This window comes from Daphnia carinata, chromosome 2, assembly GCF_022539665.2.
Source record: "Daphnia carinata strain CSIRO-1 chromosome 2, CSIRO_AGI_Dcar_HiC_V3, whole genome shotgun sequence".
NCBI lineage: Eukaryota > Metazoa > Arthropoda > Branchiopoda > Diplostraca > Daphniidae > Daphnia > Daphnia carinata.
In genome coordinates, this window is record NC_081332.1 from 1,330,544 (window position 1) to 1,354,093 (window position 23,550).

General features: G+C 43.1%; 5 protein-coding genes across 22 annotated transcripts; 2 read left to right on the forward strand and 3 right to left on the reverse strand.

The window, feature by feature from the left end:
* Positions 1 to 122: 122 nt before the first annotated feature.
* Positions 123 to 17,337, forward strand: LOC130685946 (TGF-beta-activated kinase 1 and MAP3K7-binding protein 2-like). Of its 9 annotated transcripts, none has more exons than XM_057509246.2 (8): positions 173 to 397; positions 484 to 613; positions 682 to 1,177; positions 1,242 to 1,612; positions 1,674 to 2,013; positions 2,230 to 2,307; positions 2,475 to 2,498; positions 17,323 to 17,337. In XM_057509246.2, coding segments are annotated over exons 2-8 (1,419 nt in total). In that variant the 5' UTR covers positions 173 to 397; positions 484 to 505; the 3' UTR covers positions 17,325 to 17,337. The 9 variants fall into 9 exon arrangements, with proteins under 9 accessions (XP_059350236.1, XP_057365229.1, XP_057365231.1 ...); XM_057509248.2 differs by having other exon boundaries at positions 2,233 to 2,307; XM_059494255.1 differs by lacking the exon at positions 2,230 to 2,307.
* Positions 3,714 to 9,299, reverse strand: LOC130685970 (calphotin-like). Of its 10 annotated transcripts, none has more exons than XM_059494245.1 (8): positions 9,199 to 9,299; positions 8,332 to 8,652; positions 7,397 to 7,876; positions 5,888 to 7,348; positions 5,456 to 5,587; positions 5,312 to 5,356; positions 5,258 to 5,281; positions 3,714 to 4,918 (listed from the first exon to the last, which is right to left on the reverse strand). In XM_059494245.1, exons 1-8 carry the CDS (start codon positions 9,208 to 9,210, stop codon positions 4,376 to 4,378), a joined length of 3,018 nt encoding a protein of 1,005 aa, XP_059350228.1. In that variant the 5' UTR covers positions 9,211 to 9,299; the 3' UTR covers positions 3,714 to 4,375. The 10 variants fall into 10 exon arrangements, with proteins under 10 accessions (XP_059350228.1, XP_059350222.1, XP_059350227.1 ...); XM_059494239.1 differs by having other exon boundaries at positions 5,312 to 5,380; positions 5,411 to 5,587; XM_059494244.1 differs by adding an exon at positions 5,003 to 5,063 and having other exon boundaries at positions 3,714 to 4,813; positions 5,253 to 5,281; positions 5,345 to 5,587.
* On the reverse strand, positions 12,569 to 13,961 carry LOC130685954 (uncharacterized). The gene is made up of 4 exons (XM_057509261.1): positions 13,717 to 13,961; positions 13,504 to 13,652; positions 13,177 to 13,423; positions 12,569 to 13,116 (listed from the first exon to the last, which is right to left on the reverse strand). Exons 1-4 carry the CDS (start codon positions 13,840 to 13,842, stop codon positions 12,667 to 12,669), a joined length of 972 nt encoding a protein of 323 aa, XP_057365244.1. The 5' UTR covers positions 13,843 to 13,961; the 3' UTR covers positions 12,569 to 12,666.
* LOC130685953 (uncharacterized) lies at positions 14,190 to 15,739 on the reverse strand. The gene is made up of 4 exons (XM_057509260.2): positions 15,595 to 15,739; positions 15,359 to 15,519; positions 14,868 to 15,043; positions 14,190 to 14,808 (listed from the first exon to the last, which is right to left on the reverse strand). Exons 1-4 carry the CDS (start codon positions 15,676 to 15,678, stop codon positions 14,246 to 14,248), a joined length of 984 nt encoding a protein of 327 aa, XP_057365243.1. The 5' UTR covers positions 15,679 to 15,739; the 3' UTR covers positions 14,190 to 14,245.
* Positions 17,338 to 21,525: 4,188 nt separating the features above from the next.
* On the forward strand, positions 21,526 to 22,511 carry LOC130685965 (uncharacterized). The gene is made up of 5 exons (XM_057509273.2): positions 21,526 to 21,663; positions 21,771 to 21,933; positions 22,068 to 22,143; positions 22,213 to 22,283; positions 22,347 to 22,511. Exons 1-5 carry the CDS (start codon positions 21,641 to 21,643, stop codon positions 22,410 to 22,412), a joined length of 399 nt encoding a protein of 132 aa, XP_057365256.1. The 5' UTR covers positions 21,526 to 21,640; the 3' UTR covers positions 22,413 to 22,511.
* Positions 22,512 to 23,550: the final 1,039 nt, after the last annotated feature.

Consider the following 23,550-nt stretch of genomic DNA (forward strand, 5'->3'; position numbering starts at 1 on the left):
TTTGAAAACCTGATAATTTTCATTAAATATATGAATAACTTTATTAGCATATACTATTACGCAACGTTGCCTTAAGACCAAAACATGGCCGTATGGTAAAGGTGGGAAAACTGTGGGGCGGTCTGCTGCGAGCGATCCTGAAATAAACACTGACGTGAGTTTTATGGGAATTTGAGAAGACCCATTCCCCCATTGTGAACCGTCTCCCTTTGGGAATCGAAAGCTATTTCTCGTTTTAATTTCCAGCCAAACGTTTGCAATAGGCAAACTAATTGGTTTGCAATTGGTTATGGTTTGCTAAGTCGATGTACGCTTGGATATTTCACGTCCTTCTACTATTGTTTATTCCCACCTACGCCTCGAACGTTAATGATGCCAGACGGTAGTGCTTTTGCAAGTACGGTGGTTCTTTATTTTTTTTTTTCTCCTCCCTCCTAATGTGCTGTACTATGAAACAAATTTTATTATTAGTTGTTTGTTCAGGTTGAATGGATTGTTACCTGTAATGGACCCCATTGAACTCACACAATTTGGGCTGAAACAACTATTTTATCAGGTAAAGCAAGGCTTTCCTGAGGTGCCTGATTCTGTTGTCAATGATTGCATCAGAAAGGTAAGATCTTGGTTGGAAAATTGCTGTGCAGAAGTTCACCCACTGTTGTTATTTGCCATCCCATACAGGCTTGTTACAACAGGCAAGCTGCAGAAGCCCTACTGCAGAGAGAGGCTCCTAAATATGGCAGGTTTCCCCTCGTCAAGAAAACAACTCAGGGAAATCCCAAAAGTCTTTCGGCAGGAAATTCACCCCTCGACGGTGGACCCAAATCTCTCACTGACTGCGTGACACCTACCAAAGTTCCTCCAGCACTGCCAGTCACACCACCAGTGGCTGCAGCAGCAGCTGCATCTTCCGGTCCTAGTCCACCGATCTACAGCTCGCCACTTTATCGGCCCGACATTGATTTGTCACTGCCTCCTCCAGACATCTCCAGTGGTCGGGAGACAAAAGCTTCGTCCCAAGTCCAAGTCTTTTGCGAACAGCCAAGATCATCCACGTCAGTCAACGTGATCTTGCAACCCGCCACCGACACTCTTCCCTACGTCACCTACTCGTCAGCCTCCACTGACCATCACAGAGGATTACACTCGCAGCTACAAATTACAATCAGTCCTCAAGGTATCGAATTCCCTGAAAGAAAATCGTTGTTTAATTATTAAAATTTTAAATTCCTAAATGATAGGAGGAACAGTATCGGCCGTTCAGCGATCTAATTTACATTCTCCGTGGCATTACGGTGCGATGCCTGTACCTAACCCGGTGAACGGCCTCAGCCAGCAACAGTCGACCTCTTCGTTGAGCTTACCTGATCAGGCAGAGCACATCAAAGAGCAATGCAAACGACGTGAATCTTTGCGTCGCTCCTTGGAGGAGGACCGCCAACAGTTGATCCTGTTGCGTCGCAAAGTCGAAAACCTTCAAGAAGAATTGACGAAAGAAAAACAACTCCTCGACACGAGCGAGAGAAATAACGTACCCCAACGATTACCACCAGCGCCACCTATTGCCCGGATTCTGCCACATTATCCGCATCAACTCCAGCGCCAACAAGCCGTAATCGCTCATATTTTTTATACGTCATTAAATCATTTGAATATTTCCTTTCTCTCGCCAGGTGATTGACTTGGAAAACTTGAAAGATGAAATGCGCAACTTGGAGGTGGATTGCCAGCGGATGTATCAAGAGCTGGTCACGCGTAACAGCGAAAACCCTAATCCATCAACGACTCTGTCTACAGCATCGACTGGCAGCCCAGCGTTCTTTAAGGGAATGCCGCTGCCAATAGCCAGTTTGACGGAGGAGGAGGATGATGAATCGGACGGCTGGAACTGCAGCCGTTGCACCTTCCAGAACCACCCGGCGTTGAGCAAGTGCGAGGAATGCGAATCGCCACGTCCCGTCTCCAGCCCGCCATGCGCTCCTTCTTCGTCTATGGTCACCTCTTCAACGCAAGGTGATGAGCTGTCTTTGCTGGGCAGTGGTAGTCTTAATAATGATGATATTAGTAGCGATAATAACGTGGTGGGTTGCTTTCTCCAGCGGACGCAGCCGGAGATGGCCAGGTTATTGTTGTTGTGCTTTTATTGGCTTGTTGTGACCTTTTGCTTATTCTACCAATTTCTTGTCCTCTTTTCTCGGGTGTGCTGGTTGTGGCTTTCTCTATTCACAGCAGGGGTGATGGCCGTCCGCAGCTTTATACCGTACAGCCGGCCGGGCAACATCCACATCCACGTCCGCCACCGTCCGCGTAAATACCAACATCTCTCATTTTTGCATTTGGTGCCAACCTATTTCAAACGTATTCGCTTTTGCAAAACACCTGCCGCTTTTTAAGCTTCTTCTCTTAGTTTTAGTGCCATCCTCTGAAAGACACAAACTAACCATAACAGTCGTTTCTCTTTGTTTTTGTTCCAGGTACGATCCAAGGGTGGGGTGTCTAAAAAGAAAACAACGAATCGGATTGGATTTTATCTTTGTTTCACGGCATTTCTTTCTTTACAAAAAAAAAATAAGAATTAAAAAAAAAAAAATTAAGTCTCGTCGGACGGCCGTGCGATTCATCATCAGAATCCCCCCTGAAGGAACCAACGGCCGTTTCTAAAATATTATTATTTTTTACTTCTCCTTCTGCTCATTTGTTTCGATATTTCATATTCTGAAAAAAAAATTTGCAGTGAATGAAAGATTCGTTCATTGCATATCCTCTGTATCATCCCTCTCCTTTGAATTCACGTGTGTACATATATTATATACTTATTGATCATTTGCATACATCTGCACATCGTCCGTTAAAACAAAACGGAGTTGTGGTCATTCAAAATTTCCTCAGTTACAGGTGCGCTCACCCTTCCGGGCCAACAAAATGAAATTCATAAGAAAGGTATACATTTACGTTTTTCTATTTTCTTTAAGGTCATTGCTCTTTTATTTATTTTTCTTGGCCGTTTCCTCTATTGTTTTTTTTTATAGACACGTACATGCGAAAATTGCGCAGCCTTAAGAGTTCGTGACAAAGTTTGACAAACACTTGAAATGCAACGTCGAAAAACCTTTGCTGGAACGCCTCAGGCAGTGCCCGGTTATGGTCTTTTTTTTTTTTAAAAGAAAAGAAGGGAGTGCCATAAACCTTTGTATGTCGAGACATTTCGTCAGACATGCACATGTTGAATGCACTGTTTAATTAAGAAGCAGGTAAATACGTTAAATCAATGAATAATTCAACGCGAACCGTGAAACCGTTTTTCGTTCTTTTACCGGTTGAGGTTCAACCCTGGAACAGGTGCAGTCAACGGTTCGTGCCAACTAGTAGTTCAACAAATAGGTAAATAAAAAATAAAAAAAAAAGCCAAGTAGCCACACTGAATGCAAGTTGTGCCAATGACTTTAAAAGGAAGAGCCGGTTATAATCCCAACCCCCCAAAAATGGGGGATTCTGGAACCGGCTTGTAGCGTGATGGAAGGCACATGTTGGCACGGAAGGGCGGTGTGGGAATGTTATTTGTTCTATCCTTTAGCGAAAAGGAATGGAGGTCAAACCGTTGTAAACGATGTGTCACGACACATGTGGCCTTCATTTGACCAGACTCGTTTACAATGGGCGATGACGGCGTCTAAAAGACTCTGAGCTTTTGAAAAAGGAATTGCTCGTTTGAATCCGGAGAAACACATGGTGTGTATTGTAATCAATCATTAGTGAATCGAACGGCATGTTAACACGAGGGAATTTTGAAAGGGAAAAGATTTTTGAACTCGGACGGGGGGGGGGGGGATATTTTAAATAATTAAAGCCACAAGTAGACGAGAGGCAAAAAGAAAAACATGGAAATTTTTAAATAACCAATCACCAAACAATTTTTTTTTTTCGCGTTTGGGGGAACGGCACGCGATTCGACTGGGGATTTTTTTTTTTTTTTATGTTTTGTTTTTAAAATTTTTTCTTTAAAAATCCCGACCCAAAAACAAGAAAAAGTTGCTGTTTTTTGGAAGAAAAATGAGCGTAAAAAATGGAGAACGGGGTGGTTCAAAATGTGAATGGGAAATTGGGAATTCAAGGTGGTTGTTGTGGAGACGAGTTTTTGTTCAAAATGAAAAACAATCGAAATTAAAAAATAATCATCTTGATGACACACAAAATAAATTGAAAAGGGCGTGGCTGGATGGCTTTGTTGCGGTCTCCAAACGTTTTGCTAAAAAATACGTGGGGCTTTCATTTGCATTTCAAAACGTCATCATTTTTTGAATTGCAAGGCACTTTGTTTTTTTTGAAAAAGGGGGGTTTTATTTCGATGGGAAAGGGCGTTTGCGATGGATCGTGTTTAAAATTTGATGATGCGGCGACCGAGGGATCTCAAACCGAACTTGGACTTTGTGCGGCTGTTGACTCGCGACTCGAAGCGAGCGGAAGCCGGCTTGGTTTCAGCATCGGCCGAGGTAACGACGATGGCAGCAGAGTCATCCTGCGTTTGGGGCTTTTCTTCGGCCACGTCCTTGGCATCGGCCGGGGTACCGGCGTCGTTGACGAGGATGTACTCGACTTTGCAGTCGGTGCTCTTCTTCGTCTCGTCAGCGGCTGGGTCAGCTACAACGGCTTCGGCAACCTTTTCTTGTTCTTGTTCGACGACGACGGGTTCGGCAACCTTTTCTTGTTCTTGCTCAACAATGACGGGTTCGGCAACCTTTTCTTGTTCTTGCTCAAAGACGACGGGCTCGGCAACCTTTTCTTGTTCCTGCTCAGCGACGACAGGTTCGGCAACCTTTTCTTGCTCTTGTTCTGCAGCAACGGGTTCGGCAGCTTTCTCCTCCTCGGCCACTACGGGTTCGGCAACCTTTTCTTGTTCTGCGGCAACGGGCTCGACAACCTTCTCCTGCTCTACAACGGCTGGTTCGGCAACCTTTTCTTCTTCAGCAACCTTCTCCTGTTCAACGGCGACGGTTTCAGCAACTTTTTCTTGCTCAACAGCAGCGGGTTCGGCTACCTTTTCCTGTTCATCGGCGACGGGCTCGGCAACGGGCTCGGCAACCTTCTCCTGTTCAACAGCAACAGGCTCGGCAACCTTCTCCTCTTCAGTGGCAACGGCTTCAGCAACCTTTTCTTGCTCAACAGCGACAGGTTCAGCTACTTTCTCCTGCTCAACTGGTTCGGCAACCTTTTCCTGTTCAGCAACCACCTCTTGTTCAGCCACAGCAGGTTCAGCAACTTTCTCCTGTTCAGCAACGGCAGGCTCGGCAACCTTCTCTTCCTCAGCTACCACAGAGTCGGCAACTTTTTCCTGCTCAGCAACAACGGGTTCGGCAACCTTCTCCTGTTCAGCAACAACGTGCTCGGCAACCTTCTCTTGTTCAGCAACAACAGGTTCGGCAACCTTTTCTTCTTCAGCAACAACGGGCTCGGCTACCTTCTCTTGTTCAGCAACAATGGGTTCGGCAACTTTCTCCTGTTCAGCAACAACGGGCTCGGCAACCTTCTCTTCTTCAACAACAACAGGTTCGGCAACTTTCTCTTGTTCGGCAACAACGGGCTCGGCAACCTTCTCTTGTTCAGCAACAGGTTCGGCAACCTTCTCTTGTTCAACAACGGGCTCGGCAACCTTCTCTTGTTCATCAGCAACAACGGGTTCGGCAACCTTCTCTTCTTCAACAACAACGGGCTCGGCAACCTTCTCTTGTTCATCAGCAACAACGGGTTCGGCAACCTTCTCTTCTTCAACAACAACGGGCTCGGCAACCTTCTCTTCTTCAACAACAACGGGCTCGGCAACCTTCTCCTGTTCATCAGCAACAACGGGTTCGGCCACCTTCTCTTCTTCAACAACAACGGGCTCGGCAACCTTCTCTTCTTCAACAACAACGGGCTCGGCAACCTTCTCCTGTTCGACAGCCACGGTCTGCTCGATCTTCAAGTCGTCAGCGACGGGCTTTTCCACTTTGTGATCAGACTCGACGGCCTGCACCTGGGCCGGCTCTTCGACTTCCGTGGCCGTGACGCGATCGGGTATGGCGATGACAGCGGCCGGCTTCAACGACACCTGGGCGTCCCCTTGATGACCAACAGCGAGGCTGCCAGACGAAACGACAATCTCCTCGCGGTAGATCAGCGGCTGCTCAGCTGGAACTTTCACTTGCGAATCGGCCTGCGGCAATTGGACGGGCTCACCCGACTGGACCAATTCCACTTGGATCTTCTCCACCGAGTTGTCCTCGTTCGATTCGGTGGCCGTTTCCACTTTCTCGGTCGATGCGTTCTCCATCGAGTTGTCCTGTTCCTTCGAGTTGTCCACCTGCACGGGGCTCACAACTTTGGCCGGCTGGTCAGCCTCGAGGACGGCCAGGACGGTGTCTTGCTGGTCGACTTTGTTGGGCGTAGCGACGTCGGATTCGATCCACACTTCGGGTTTCTGGAAGGTCGGCGTAGCTGGGAATGGCCGCGAAGGGACCTGGACGGCGTCCTGTTCTTGAGGGACGGCCGGTGCTACTTGGATCCAGATTTCCTGTTGGCTGTCGGGATTTGGCTGGGCTTCGGCCACTGGAACAGCAGCGTCTTCTACGGGTTTCTGTTCTGTAGCTTCAATGACGGGCAGAGGGTCGACCTGGACAACGTCGGCGACGACTGGAGTCTCCTCGACAGCCACAACTGGAACAACATCTTCGACGGGCTTCTGTTCAACTTCGACGACGGGCAGAGGATCGACCTGGATGACATCAGCGACGACTTCCTGTGCGGGCTCTGCGACTGGAACGACGTCTTCTTCGGGTTTCTGTTCAACTTCAACGACGGGCAAAGGATCAACCTGGATAGCTACAACTGGAACAACGTCCTCTTGGGGTTTCTGTTCCACTTCGGCGATTGGGGACAACTCGACGACTTGCTGTTCATCAGCAACTGGAACGGCCTCCTGTGCGGGCTCGACGACTGGAACAAGGTCTTCTACGGGCTTTTGTTCCACTTCGGCGACGGGCAGAGGATCGACCTGGACGACGTCAGCGACGACTGGAGTTTCAGGAACGACTTGGACGTCGGGTTCGGCAACAGCGATGATTTGTTGTTCGATGTCGGCCAGTGGATCGACGGGCACGAATTCAACGACAGCCTCGGGTTGATTGGCGTCAGCAGAGACGACTGGAACGACGATGGCATCATCGGTTTGGCCTACTTGGAAAGCGGTTTCGGCAACTTGAACGGGTTCGTCAACGGGTTGAGCTTCAACGGTTTCAGCAACCGCGACGGGTTCCTCAACTTTGGTGGATTCGGCAACCTGATCGGCTGAAGCTGCTTCGACGGCTACCTGAACGGGTTCGGCAACTTGTTCGACACTGGGTTCGGCAACTTGTTCGACATTGGGTTCGGCAACCACGGCGATCGGCTGGATTTGGGCTTCGACAACGGGTTCGACGACAGCCATTGGGGCCGGTTTGTCATCTTGGACGACTTGTTGGACCGCGACGGGCTCTTGGCTGTCGAACGACATTCCTGATGGAACAACCAACGGGCTGAGTTCGGGCTGATCGAAATCGGCCTCCGATTGGACGGCAGCCACCTGTTGAGTAGGTTCAAACTGGGCCTGTGCCACAGCGCCCAAGAATCCGTCCTGAGTGGCCGGCTCTTGCAGTTCGGGTTGCTGTTCATTTAGCTGTTGCTGCTGGGCGACGTCCGGCACGAAGTTGCCAACCAATTTGCTTAGATCGAACTCTTCTTCTTCCTGTGGTTGGTGATGATCTTCGTTGTGATCGAGCACAAGGACGACGGGTTGTTGAGCTTTCAACCCTTCGTCGGCCACGTTGGGCGCCACGACGGCGATCACGCCCGCAGCTGTTGGCTTCTGCACCTTCCATTTTTATTCATTGCCAAAAGGTAAAGGTATTTAAACGATGTTATTATTCGATGTCGTCTATACTTTAACAACGGTTTTTGTTTTGAACGTAAAAAAGGTCATGTTATTTCTAACATAACAATGTGCCGTAGGATAACATTCCGAATGTATACGTGCAGACGGGGCTCTTATCAGCCACCTGTCTTTATTTTTGTTTTTTTTTTGTTTTGTTTTGTTTTTCAACGCTTTCAGGAGTTTTGACATGGACATCACGACGGTAGAAAATGAATTTAGCCTCGAGCAATGAGAAATATGCAAAGGTGCTATTGCTCCCCCCCACCGATCGTTTGTGGTCAGTTTCAAAACTTGAATGAAAATGTTAATCTTTTTTTTTTTTTTTTTTTTTTTTTTTGTTTGGTTTTGACAGCGATCCAAATGGCCCCGGAAATTAAAAAAGTCCTTACCGGTTGAGGTGTGGCGACGTAGCGCGAGAACGGGGACCAACGGGGCCACCCGAACACGTTCGGGTAACCCGATTGGTAGCCGAGTGACGACGGGTAGCGATAAGCCGAGTAGCTGGTTGGCCTCATGTACGGCTGATTTCGATTGTAGCCGCTGTAACTGGAATAGCCGCCGTAAGGGGAGCTGTAGTAGTCGTCGGCCGAGTAAGCAGCCGGCCCGTAATAGGAAGACGGTGGGTAATAGCCGGCCCGTTGCGGGTAATATTGGCGTTTGTACGGGGCAGCGTCGAGCGCTACCAGGACAGTAGCCAACAGAACGGCGACCTTCATTTGTTTTTTTTTCAGGTATAAAATGATGTTGAAATATTTGGGTAAATGACGTCATGGCGAAAAGAGCATCAAATAACATCGAATCATTCAACGAGTGTCTATAAATAAGGAAGTTTGAAATAATAGCCTTGAAGTGGGCAAACAAAAAGGGATGAGCAATAGACTGTGACTCTTTCGATGATCTCGAAAGCCTTGGCCAATGTGATGCTTCGTCTATTGGTGCGTGACTGGACCACCAATTTGTCCTTTTGTAGGAAAAAGACATAAAAGGACAACCTTCGTTGATTAGAACAACGAAAAAAAAAATAAAGGTGGGATCTGAAATGTTCAATTGACATTTCGCAAGTCGACCGTGTCTGGCCTTTCCCATTTTCTACGAATTTATTCGAACATTTGAATAGAGTCTAATATTTAAAAAAAAAAAAAAGGGGGGGCGTACTAACAAGTTCAAACACCTTTTTTTTTTTTTTAGACATTCCTGGAACACGAAAAAAAAAAAAAAAAAGAAATTCATTTTGAAGAAATGGAAAATGAACTTACGTGGAAACGCATGTTGGTTCTCGTACGCAAAATCCTGGCTGATTCAAATAAATAAATTGGATGAGAACAAGGAAGTGACTTGTCCGGATGATGAGCACCGACTGACGGTTGGACGATGGCGCTTCACCACTTTTCAAGCAAGATTTTTTCCCCAGGTAAACAGGGGGTGGGGAAAGGAGGTGGCCAACGTCGTTCCGCGTGTGTCTTCCGGCTGTGACCTTGCACTTGCTGCTTCGTGAGTTGTCTTCTTTCGTCTGCCAGCCCAAGGCGATTTCCCCTCCAAAAAAACGATGTTCTCTTTTTGTTTTTCAACCCGCCTTCGATTCGCCCAGCAGTGGCCAGCTCCTCAGCTGGCCAAGTTTTTATTTTGGCTCCTCCTTTTTCCGAGAAACCTTGAAGCTTCTTCCTACCAGCTGATTGCGTCTTGCACAGGTAAAAAAAAACACGTTCCACCTTTTGCGCTTGTCTCTTAAACGCTCCGCATATGGTGGCCGTCTTTTTCTTTATCTATCGATCCATCTCGAATTCCAAAATGAAAACATTCAGCGTAGGCCATTTCTCCTATCGGCAAACGTTTGAAATCGAAAGGTTGTCGGCCCTCAACAACACGATTTCTCTTTTTTTTTTTTTTTTTTTTTTTTGTCTTCTTCCTCCTCCTTTTTTTAAGGGTCAGCAGAGTGAAAAGAAGAAGGCCCAAGTTCAAGGTTTGTTTAAAAAGAATCTCTTTTATGTTTGCCTCTCTCTTTAAGATGATAACGAGTGACAAGAAGACTCAGCTAAAACCGGCCCGTTCGTCTCTTGTTTGATTGGGCCATGTACGTTTGCCCTTATCAGGTGAACGCTGATGATGACCGGGCTCCTTTTGCGTCCTCATCAAATTTTATTGTGCGAAATTTTAAAAGATTTTTACACGAATGATGCAATGACGTTGCGATGCTTGGAAATCCCGATTGATGTTAGTCATCCGACTTTCATCATTTTGCCCTAATGATTCCAATGCGCTCAAAGACGAATTGAGAATAATAAAAAAGGAGAAACTTGTTTTGATCGTCAAACTACTCTGCAATTTCGTATTTTTTTTTTTTTTTTTTAAAAAGAATTGTTTTTATTTGAAAACATACATAATGCCGCATTCTTTGGTGTATGATGGGACGCAAGGTCGCCTGGCGCCATAGCAAGAATATAAGCCGTTGGGCCGATTGTCCACTAGCAAATTGTTCCAAACAATGGCCCCCTTTTTTTTTTTTTGTTATCTCTTTCAAGAATAAATTGCAAGGTAGAACGCTGATCCCGTTTAATGTGTCAGCCACACGTTAGTAGGGATCGTATAACGCACGTTGTAATGAAAAGCCACTGTGTGTTCTTTAGAAATAAGGCACGCAGATTTAGGCGTTTGGAGCCCAACCCACGTTGTGTGTCTTTGAAAAGAGCCTCTTCTTATTATGGGCTTTTCGGAATAGCGTGTAGCTATCACGCTCCCGATGGCTTTTTTTGGTGGGGGGGGGGACGCTCGGTGTCGTTGACCCTCCGTGCACCTTTGCTTCATTCTTCAGCTGCTTCTATCCAGCGAATAGGAAAAAAAAAAAAAATAAAAAATAGGAGCAGCTCCATGAAATATTCATTTCTTGTTTTTGAAATAGATATATAGGGCGTTGTGGTTTTATAAAATAGATTGAAACAATTCGGGTATTGCGGAATTGTTGAAATAGCCATTAAATAATAGGATACTTGAAAATTCCTGTAGAAATGTGGAAATGCGGGACTTGGCAATGCAGCCGTTCGTTTCACGCGGACTGAAGGGAAAACTTCTCACGTTTTATTACGTTTTCATTTTGCCTGTTGGCTTTTTATTCTGAAGCCATCATCGTTCTTCGTGAATTCTTTGTCAGGAGGTTTTTCTTCTTCTTTTCGGCGCCGTACACTATTATATACCCATCACCAGACTTATTCTATTATATAACTATCGTGACCACCCCATTTCTATATGGATGTATTAAATCTTAAAGAATTCAAATAAAAAAATGGCAGACAAATATTTGATGATGTGCCACTCTATGCAGACGTTCATTTTCACCTCTATAATATTTTTGTTGAACATCTCGTACCAAGTGTACAGACATGGGCGTGTGTGTGTGTGTCGTGATTTCACGCTAACCTTCACCTTTTTCTCTATGCACGTTTTCAACGACATTCTTTTGTTTGCTGGCCTCAAGGGCTAAACGCGTCTCATTCTTAATTGCATTTGAATAAAGATATTATTCACGTAGGAGTCGGTCCTTTTGCATTGCCCAAAATAAATACGCACTGTTTGACCTTGATTATAATTATACGCTTCTCACGTCCCGCGTGTTGTGTCCTACACATATACCCAAAAAAAAAAAAACTGGTACGAAAAATAAAAAATAATCTATTTTAAAAGATCCGGGTCAAAAATGGAGTGGGCCCCTTCTATATGCGTGTCATGCCATTCCCGTTATGTCACAATCATCAATCGATGATATCAAATTGCGGGCTCTTACGCAAGAATTGAAAAAAAAAGAAGGTCTCTTCAATGAGGTGGCGTGAATTTCCGATCGGCTGTTCCACTATAGTCACATGACCGCAAGGGTGGGTCGTGCCCCATTTCACGCGGCCACCCGTTCGAGGAAATCATTTGGTTTGCACTTACATTTAGTCGACACGATTTGAAACATGGCGATAAACTTCTAGAACGAAAATCATCTTACATTACAACCGGTTCAGCGACAAGCGTTTTTCCTTTGAAATGCTTTCGTGATAACCGTAAAAACTTTGGACCGAGGACGACAGTCGCATACCAAATGAGCAGCGTGAAATTTAACATACAATGGATGCGTTTGCATATGCCGCGGGCTCTATACAAAAGAAAGACGGGCCTTTCAGGCCTATTGTACGTACGATGCAAGTTTCAAGCACATAACGTAATTGAACGAGAGAAAGCCAGTTTGATCGTCAAAAGCTAATTGATTCGTATAGGCAGCGCAGGTGAAGCCGTCCATTCACATTATTTATTCCAAAACGGCACAATTCTATTTTTATTTTGGATTTTTTCGTGAACCATCTCGTTAGTGAAACGCCTCAGGCCGTGGTGGACTATCACGAAAATAAAATTTCGAACGTGGCGCCACATTTCAAAGTGAGTCGGACATCTTTAACTCGATGAGAAATAAAGGGATCTTCCGCGAATCGCTTTACTGGAGCGTGCAAACGTCTTCCAAAATATGTTTACACGAACAAAACCAAGACACGAGGAAAAACATTCGATCGACAGACTTTTCGGAATGCGCTTTTTATTTTCTAACCGGAAGTCGTTACGTAAGCTAAATAATTTTTTTTTTTTCATATTATTTATTGGCGTTTTGAGAGAGATGAACAAATATTTTTAATTTCCAATGATATAAAAAGAAAGACAATTAGAAATCATCTAAAAAAAAAAAATGGCTTTCAAAATTAGAAACGCTCGTCTTTGTTATATCCTGAGGGTTCCTCGTAGTAATCGGGTTGCGGTGCTGGAACATTCGACTTTGTCGAACTGCTCCGCGATCGAGTTGGGGCAAGTCTTCCGTTAATTGGAATTAAATTGCGTCTACTCAACTCTTGTCGCAGCTCCTCCAGGAACTGGTGCTGCATGTGCTCGCCCAGCCGACGTTCCAGTTCCTCCCTGGACATCATTTTCAATTGTTCCATGAAAGGTCCTCTGCTCATATTCGTCGACTCCTTTTCTGCCTCTTTTTCTTCTTCTTGTTCTGAAGATGAAATTTGGACATCAGCTGGCTGTTCTTGCATCCCAACCATCGGATACATCTGTTCCGGCTGGACAGGTTCCATATCCATCATCCCGCTGATGCTGGGCGCTGTTTGTTCATAAACCACGTCAGGTTGATAATGAATCTCTCTCACCTTTAGATCCCCAATTTTTTTAATTCAAATTTTTTAAATTGAAAATTGTGAGGTGTGTACCTTGGGCCGTTTCATGCCCATTGATATGAGGATAACTAAAGTTAATGCCAGGACGAAATTAACTCCGCTGATCACAGCGACTCCTATTTCCAAATCAAACCACAGCGAGCAGTTGATGCTAGTGTTTGATGTACACGGATGTTGGGCATCGTCGGAGCCGATCCGCGATGATTCCATGGCAGTGACGGCCGTGGAACCGATGGCCCCGATAGCGGCCATTACGTTCATAAAGACACTGAATCCCAATCTGAATACGAATCAAAACGACGTCAATAATAAAAAAAAAATAGACGTTAAAAATGGATGATGATGGATTGTGTTTGTTACGTGGATGAGGAACGTTTGGAAGAGACGCAGCAAAGGCAAAGAATGCCGGTCAAGAGGCAAACAGCGCCGCTGGCCATGGCCATCCCGTTGCAAACGAGGAAGAACTCGTACGAGTCAGCGGCGTCTCCGAACGTGATGAATACGTACGTCTGCACATGTGAAAACAAATGAATAATCATTGGATTTGAGGTGTTTGAAATAGTACACAGGTACCTGAATGGCTACAACAGCAGCGCCTGTGAGGGCCATCAAAACGGACGGGACGTTGGCACTGTCCGTCGTTGGTTTTCGATGCCCATGTCCAGGTGATTTGTCGTGATTGTCACCAATGTCCGACATGTTTTGACCTTCAACGTTTGAGAACAAAGACGGTCCACTTCCTTATTTGAAACTGCGCGTATTGAAATGCTAAATCGAACTAGGTTCGATTGCGCCAACTGACGGACAGACCACCAGCCATAAGGACGTCGAACGATGATATCCCCGATGTCACGATAAAATAGGTGGAAAATGTCCTGAACTGATAATAAGAAACAAGGTTCGAGACTGCGTGAGTCTGATAAAAACTAGATGTTTACATTGATGCTGATAACAAACGATTACAAACACATTATCAGTTCATATAGTCTCATGCATCGTGCCAATCTGCTTCCCATCTTAAAAAAATAAATGACACATTCAAATGATGATGACAAAAACGATTTTTATTTTCTGTCCAAAAATCAATAGGGGGAAAGAAATTTTAATAGCGATAAAGGCTGCTGTTGTTGGTGGATGGTTTGGACGGGACGGGCGGAGCTGGAGCGCGTTGCCTTTGATTGTGCAGCACTTGCAATCGTCCTCGATTCGTTTGGCTGTGCAGAGGCACTTCGGGAGCGACGCGTTGAGGCGGGCGGTATTGCAAAGTGGGCGATGTCTTTGGCGATGGTTTGACGGCCGCCTGCTGGGCCATTTGCTGTTGCAACGACAATTGCTGCAAGTGATAGCTGTACTGCGGATTCAAATCCTGGTACGAATGTCGGCTAGGCTCGGGCGATCTCGGCTTGCTGGGCAAGTTGTTGTTGTAGGCGCTGTACGGCCCGTCCTCTCCCTTCACTTGCGGCTTGTTGTTGTTGTTGATGCGCACGATGGGCTGTTGCGGCTCCATGGCCGGTGAGTGATACGGTGTCACGTGATGCTCGTGTTTGTCGGCATGTTTGCCACCCGAGAGGCCCATAAAGATCACGCAGCCGATGAAAATGTACTCGCCAAATGCCAGTCCGCTCAAGACGGACACGGTCACTTCCAGGGCCAGCCAATTGGTGCCTTTTTTGAAAATTGTATTTCATTATTAATCAATTATATTGATTGAATTGTGTTCATACAAATGAGAGGCGTGGGCACTGATGTGTTTGTTTGCGAATCGGATGATGCGCTGCACGGATGTTGCGAGTCCGTGTTGACGGGCGTGTTGAGCCAATCGGCTTCCAGGGCCGTCAGAACGGTAGACGCTGCAGCCGCACCTGCTCCCACGACGGCCAATATCATCCCCCATAAAAGCCTGTTATGTCCACACACAATTTTGAAACAAGAAAATGGCATTCGTTGTTAACACTAAAGGATACAGTTAGAAATAGCCTATAGCGTTTGCGTTGAATGTTGCACTTGTCTCTTATTGACGAGATTACGAATGTTGGACTCGTTTTTGAGGACGCCAAGATAAAAACGTACAGTGCCACTCGCTAACGGTTTCCGTTTGCCCGAAAACCTGATGAGCAACTACACGTCCGATCTTATTCCAATTGGAATCAAACAAAAACTAAACGTTCCAAAAGGTGTTCAACTGAACAATTCAATTCATCTAAAGGTTATTTACATTTTGGTAGTTGTCTCTTCGGTGAAGGCGACGATGTAAAAAATGCCAAAGAACAAAGAGGCAGCGCTGTTGGCCAGGGCCATTCCGGTGTAGGCATTGCTCCAGCTCGTGCTGTCCGTCCCTTCGCCGTACACTTGGCTGTAATAGCCAAACACGTACAACTGCGCGGGTAAACATCAATCGAACGTGTCAAATCAAATGAATGCCTGAATGAGTTTTGAAAATAAATACAACACCTGCATGCCGAGGATAAACAGACCCCAAACAGTCAAACAAATGGCCCCGATCAGCCCCATTTTCTTGTTCAATTTCGGATACATGGCCAAATTCGGTCAGTTCGGCTTGTTACGACCTCAACTTGTCAATGACTAATGTCCTAGGTATGGACATTACGCTTTTTTTACGTTATCATAACGTTAAAACAAAAGCAAAATGGAGCTTAGTACGATGCAGACGGCCTACTATCATCGCAACAAGATGGAAGCTGTTCCACATGTTTTGTAATGATAACCGTCACTCCTTGTCTATCGCATTACAGCCCTAAAAAAAAAAAAAAAAAAATAGATAAAGGCTATATAGGGTAGTGACGTTATCTGTTTTATCATTCACGTTGTCCCGACATTATATTTTCACGAGTGTTTAATTTTTGACATTTAAAATAAACGTGGGACTAAGCGCTGATGTCACTGCATCCGGAATTATCGTGCGTGTAGAACCCAAGAAATGAGTAATAATTGCGTGTGTGTGTGTTGCGCAAAACTAAACGAAAAGCGAAATAGGGGACAGTTGCGTATCTTGCAGCGAGTGGCCAGCCCGACGGGCGTGAATGCGACTACATAGCGCACCTGTTGCATTCTGCACGGCCAAATAGAAAAATCCCGTTTTCTTATTATTTTATCCCGTACGTAATCGATTGACTTGGCGTTTGAACCTTTGCATATTCAGCGTTTCTATAACGCCGTAAACGCAATCGTTCACCTTGCGTGTCCGTCGACCACACGCCGGGCCATAATAAACAATTCTTTTCCCTTTAAATATATACACGAACACACCCTTTTTTTTCTTTTATTTCGCTTCTTTTTATAAAAGAAAAAACTCTCGTTCGAATAGAAATTTTGATCGTGCGATCGTATTCACTGATTCGGCAGCATTTTTTCAAAACAAAAACGAATAACAATCCTACGGCGTTATTCGGCCGTCCATCAAGGTGGAAAAAGCCTTTTTTTTTTTTTTCTTGAAAATGCACTGGCGAAAGGAAGTCGCACCATTTGTGCGTCGAGTGCCATCTTCTTTCATTGCTTTTTCCCCGCCGGCTATTTTTCAACTCGTTTTTCTTTTGGTCCTCTTCCATCGTGCGTGATTAGCGCTCGTTTGTTTTTATTTCGGTCAAAGAATGACGTCGCGGACAAAATGCGAAAAACAAAAGACGACACCTAAATGAACTTTATGCATTTCATTAATTTAAATAAATGATGCGACAATAGAAACTTTCTTTTTCGTTTTTATTTGTTTTGTTTTTTTTGGCGACCGTGAACCCTCCGACAAGTCCATGTGTGTCCATGACTTTCATTCTTCTTTTTTTTTAAAAAAAAAAGGGAAATGTTGTTCCCACACTCTCGCCCTGGAGGGGGCAAAAGGAAATACTTTTCTACGACTATAAGAAAATTAAAAAAAAAAAAAAAAACACTTAAAAAAAATAAAACACACGCTGCGCTGCCGTGAATACTGATATATACATGGTGTGTTAACCCCTTACAGGTCGTCTGTGTTTGGACGCAAGGGGGAAACAAAATATATCGACGTAGACGGCGGACCTATGAACACATTTTCATCCGGCCGGAGCAAGCGGTTCATTTTTTTTTTTTTTTTATGTGCACGGACCCTCGTGACAAATGACCGCAGTTCCGGGCCGCGTGATTTCCTTCGACAGTGTGGGGTTGAAAGATGGTCAAACTCTGATAAAAAAAAAAAAAAACAACTAAAGAGAAATTTAACGAGTACTTGACTGTGTTTGTGACCTGAACGCCCGACTCGATAATTGGTGCCGTAAAAACGCGCATTAAAAAATTGAGAAAGAAACGTGCAAGAGGTGGGAAATGCAAGTTGATTACACAAAGCCGATAGCGCCAAAAGGAAGGATTATTTCGAATGTTTTATTTTTAGGAACCCCCAGGTCCACCATCACGAAAAATATTTCTCGAATCAATTGCATTTCAGCGAAAGTTATTGCGACATTCAAATCAACGCGCATTTTCTTTTTAAAAAATCGTCTCGCCGCCATTTTCGCAGGTGTTTCACATTTTTTTGAAACCATTATCAAGGATCTTGGCCTTGTGGCGATCGTTAGTACAGCCTTGCCAAAATGGGAGGTCAGTTAAGTTTCATCTCTACACGCGTAGATATACAAAACGCGCACCGTGACGTTACGAAAGGCCCCACAAGGTTGGCATAATCTTCGCATTGTCCATCTCTTTTTTATTTTAAAAAAGACTGGCGAAAATGGCCCGAAAGCAAGTGGTGTAAACGAAGCGAAGAACTTGAATTATGTTTGTTAACAAACTACACTTTGTTTATGACGGGATAGAAGCGACGCTCTTTCGAAAATGAGCTTAACAGCTTTTCTTTTTTCTAAAATATAAAAAATGATGGCAGATCATTTACAATGTTTAGAGATCTCTAGTCAGGTAGAAAGAAATTTTAGTTCGTTTCATTTTTTTTTTTTTTTTCGCTAAATAAATGGCGCAATTTACGACCTCTTCTTCTATTTCCTGCTACGCGCATAAGAGCAATTGTGTATCACGCAGAACGTTAGTATTTTTTTTTTTTAAACAGATAGACACTGTCTGGCAAACCGAAAATTTTGTGTCTGTAAAAAAGAAAAATTCTTGAATTGATGATCCGCAAATGCGCTTGATTTTTTTTAAGGACGGCGCCGGAGAACCTACAAAATGAAATGTTTTTAAACGAAGAAGGAGGAAACCTGTTGGATGATTATCACAATAGAGAAGACAGACAGAAAAAATAAAAGAGGACGTGCACACAAGTTCAACAGACGTGATTGCGTAGGTCGGCGGGAGACGAACGTCCGTATCGGTACTCGAGAAACTCCATTAACAGGAGAAAAAACAATCTGATGCATTTGAGTCAATCGCGCATTAAAAATTGAAACTTGTTTGGATTTTGAAGTCCGTCAAAGATGGCATCCATCATCGTCGGAATTTCCCGAATTATTTGATTCGACATTCGAATTTCTTTTGTCGTCTGAAAAAACGAATAGTCTTTTCAAGATTTCGGCTAGGAATTTAAATGCTATTAGATCCGGCATATTAATGCAATCAGTTTTCATGGGCAGCACTTAAAGAATAGACTTAGATAATGCGCCAGCTTATAGAATCCAGCACGAGCCCGCGATATTTCAAATTGCTTTTGTTTTTCTTCTCGATGCCTCTGAAACACATTATTTTTTTTTTTTTTTTATGCCATAAGAGGTATGTACTAACGGTAAAAACATATAAGGATGCTGCTTAGCCATCTTTCTCTTCACTGCGGGATTTTTTTTTTTTTTTCCAGAAGTTTATTGCACACAAGAGCTATTTCCTGCCCGCTTTGGTCTTTACTGATTTATTCTTCTTCGTGCTGATCCTTTAGGCTATAAGATTCATACGTATTATACAAGTCAAGGAACAAGAAATGGCGGCGTTCTATAGTTTTTCTTTTGGTCTGGTCGTGCAGCGGTTGACGGCCGCCAAAAATTCCACCTTTGGTTCGGTGGGGTTACAACTAAACATCTCCATGGGTATTCTCAATCTCTTGCCCATTCTTCACGGCGTCCGAGAAGACACAACGTCTCTCTTGTCCGCCCAGGTCTCCACTTACAGCCACATGTGCAGCTTTTTTAGAAATATGCTAGACACAAGAGATAGTCATTTGCATTTTAGACACTTTAGGGAGAAGGAACAACATTTAAACGTTTCTTTACCTATCGCCTATTGGTGGCTCGTCGTCAAGTGCGGTTCAAGTTGGCCATGATTGTGCATTACAAGCCGTACGCGTTTATTTTTCTTAAACGAATGCCTGAGATTTTTGAATGCGTGGCTATCTAAATTCTATTAGGTATCTCTCTGTACAACATTGCTTTTGGCATCATAATGAGTCAGACGTACAGAGAAGGTGAATCGTCGGATAGAGGTAGACGGACCGGTTGGCTCTAATGGACGAGGAAAGTAGGGATAAGCACGGGAGAAAATGCTACATGTTTTCAAGGCCAAGTCGGTAATGACACAGCTAATTGGAGAATTGAATATTGAAACAAGGTATACTGGTACTAAAGGCACAGGACGTACGTGAAAAAGACTCTTCTCTTTCCTATTTTTAACGAATCGAAGAGTTGATTGCTTGACTCAAAAGAGAAATAAAAGACAAAGGAGATTTAATTCTGTTTGGGTTCTCATTACTTTTTGTTTTCATTAAGGACCTAACGAAAGCCAAAGGTTTTGTTCACAGATGGAGGCTTAACTATTTGTTTTTTTTTTTTGCTTTGCGTGAATGCAGTATCAAACAGGAGGAAAGTCGGTAGAAAAATAATTGTCATTGATGGATTGAATTTATTTCGTGTTCAAACAAGAAGAGGAAAAACTAAAAAGGAGTTTTTTGGACATTTAACCACTTCCGTTTTTTGGCCCGACTATTTCAGTCGATAGATGGCATTGGGCTTTAATAGTGGTCGATGATTAATGATAGATGGCACCACTTCTTGCAGCAGTCGATGTTCGATGATGAAATGGAGCTAAACAAAAAATAATTTAAAACCATTTCATTGAAGTCGAGGATTAAGATCAAATTTAAAGGCGTTCTTGTCAGAAATGGTACTTAAAAGGAAATTCATGTATATAATATGGAGCTTAGTTGAAGGTGACTCAACAGACAATATGATTTGACTAAAGGAAAAAAAAATCGGAAACCATGCTTGCATGCGTATTCGATCATGCTAAACCGTGCATTTGATTTTTGATAAAACTGGAACCGTTTCCAGTATGGGTAAGCCCTAATTTTTTTCCCCCTTCTGAATCCTCGTTCTAGTGGCAACCCCTTGAGCTGTTTGGTTCTAGATGAGTTCAAATTTTGATTTTTAAGCAGCAATATCACAAAATTTTTAACCAGTAATACCAGTTAATCCAGAGAGTAACCATCACTTCCTTTTAATATTTCAGGTGAAAATGAAGCTCACCTATACAGGCTGTGTTGTGGGGAATCACAATTAACCAGGTTTCTGATGTTGACTGCAATTTTAACCTGTGGCAGGAATCCATATTCTTGATGTAAGTGGCTTTATCTTTTCATTCAGGTCTTCAACATTTTCTCGTCTGTGTTAATAAGATTTCCTTGAGATGACATTCATTTAGTACTATATGGCACAGCAATAAGTTATTAATTGGTTTATGGCTGCACATGCTTCATCTATCACCTGATAAATTTGGTTTAAATCAACCATAAATCTAAAGTAGTTGGATATGTTTCCTATTCAATCCATTTATTTGCATGGTGAAGAACTGTACATAATTCATAAAAAAAAGGTATAGCAAAACATTTGATTCAAAAAACATATTTCATTCCAGTTTTTATCTTGAATCATTTGACTAAGAGCTTGTTTACATTGTCTTGGTATATGTTTTTGTGAATCATGCTACATTCACTGTTTTCAGAGACATGGCTAATGTTTAAAAATTCCTTTAATCTCTGTTTATCTTTAGACCTACTGGGCCATTCAATTACTTGGTAGTTTTTATAGCTCTATTCAAAATTTATCAAGTTATATTTGCATACGACCCTTAAGCAACAATGGTCAGGTAGAATATTTTTAAACGATATTTACAACAATTTTGTGTTGGTTTAATGGGCGCACTTATAATTAATTATGTTCGCGTGTGTTCAGCACACACACGAATATTTACTATGAGGACATGCATTCTATTTAGTTGTGCCAATACTTGTGAAAGGTCCCAAAGTCTAATCTCGAGTGTAAATATTTGTAATAGACAGTATCTGCTATCACTGCCTGGCTCTCATAGCCCTTTTGCAATTACTGTGTGAATTTGCAGTCTGCATATGTTTAAAGAACCTGTTTAAACAAAAAAATTTATTGGATCGCTTTTATTTGCTAGACCCTCATAACCATTTGGGGAAATTATCGTCGACGTGGAGGGGTATAAAAGCGCATCGGTAACACATGCAAAATCATCAGCTACATCTCGTCGCTTCCCCTGTTCTCACCAGATATTCAAAATGCGTTCGCAGTCAACTTGTGGGTAAGTCTGCTAATTCCTTCTTTGTCTTCAAATAATTGAATTGCTCTTTAAAAAATTGTATCTGAAAGAGAAAAATTGAAACCACAGTGTAAATGTATTCCAATCAGATTTTTAGCCCTGGTCGTTCTCGGTTGCGTATTACCGAGCATCTTGGCCGCTCCGTCGATTGCCGCAGCCGGTCATGAAGAAAATGGGCTGGAGCTTAATAATGGCAGAAACGATCCGAATGAAAATCGGGATAGCCTGGCAGTCGCATCAAAGTTGGTTCAGGTGCGTTGAAATCTTTGTCATTTTGTCTTGCAAATTTGGCAGTTATTAATTGATTAGTTTGAATTTAGTTAATGGATGGGGAGTTAAAAATTTTTTTTATGTGTAGACATTGATAATTCCTTAAATTTCGACAGGCATACGGTAGCGATATTGCAAAGGTAGCAGCACGCGTGTGTGATAGATTAGCCTACGGAGAGACCATTGACAAGGGTAAGAATTAAGCTCAACTCGTTAACAGGATCTGAATTTCCTCATTCTTATAATAATTCGTTATAAAAGTAATGCTGGAAATAGCTAAAGAAGAGGGCATGGATAAAATTGACATGAAACAAGTCCGTGAGATGATTGAGGTAATAGAAAACAAAAAAATATTTTCGTTATTTAAAATCCATAACCTGTATGGCCAATTTCAGAAATTTGGCTGTTCGGCAACCAAATGGACCTGCCTGCTCTGGGGAGCCGTATGCTGGGGTCGTTAAATTTAAATAACAACTGGTTGGAATTTCAAGACGGAAGCTGCTAATCGACACCATTATGTTTTGATTGATAATCAATAAAAAGAGAATTTGCAAAATCAATAGTGTGTTATGTTTACAATTATTAGTTCTGCAACTTGGCGATTTACTTTGTTTCGTACTTACAAAATCCATTTCGATTTATACGGGACCGAGGACCTAATTATAGCCAAAGGTTTCGTTCGGAGATGGAGGTTTAAATATTGTTTTTACTTTGCGAAAATGCAGTATCAAACAGGAGGAAAGTCGGTAGAAAAATAATTGTCATTGATGGATTGAATTTATTTCGTGTTCAAACAAGAAGAGGAAAAACTAAAAAGGAGTTTTTTGGACATTTAACCACTTCCGTTTTTTGGCCCGACTATTTCAGTCAATAGATGGCACTGAGCTTTAATAGTGGTCGATGATTAATGATAGATGGCACCACTTCTTGCAGCAGTCGATGTTCGATGATGAAATGGAGCTAAACAAAAAATAATTTAAAACCATTTCATTGAAGTCGAGGATTAAGATCAAATTTAAAGGCGTTCTTGTCAGAAATGGTACTTAAAAGGAAATTCATGTATATAATATGGAGCTTAGTTGAAGGTGACTCAACAGACAATATTTGATTTGACTAAAGGAAAAAAAAATCGGAAACCATGCTTGCATGCGTATTCGATCATGCTAAACCGTGCATTTGATTTTTGATAAAACTGGAACCGTTTCCAGTATGGGTAAGCCCTAATTTTTTTCCCCCTTCTGAATCCTCGTTCTAGTGGCAACCCCTTGAGCTGTTTGGTTCTAGATGAGTTCAAATTTTGATTTTTAAGCAGCAATATCACAAAATTTTTAACCAGTAATACCAGTTAATCCAGAGAGTAACCATCACTTCCTTTTAATATTTCAGGTGAAAATGAAGCTCACCTATACAGGCTGTGTTGTGGGGAATCACAATTAACCAGGTTTCTGATGTTGACTGCAATTTTAACCTGTGGCAGGAATCCATATTCTTGATGTAAGTGGCTTTATCTTTTCATTCAGGTCTTCAACATTTTCTCGTCTGTGTTAATAAGATTTCCTTGAGATGACATTCATTTAGTACTATATGGTACAGCAATAA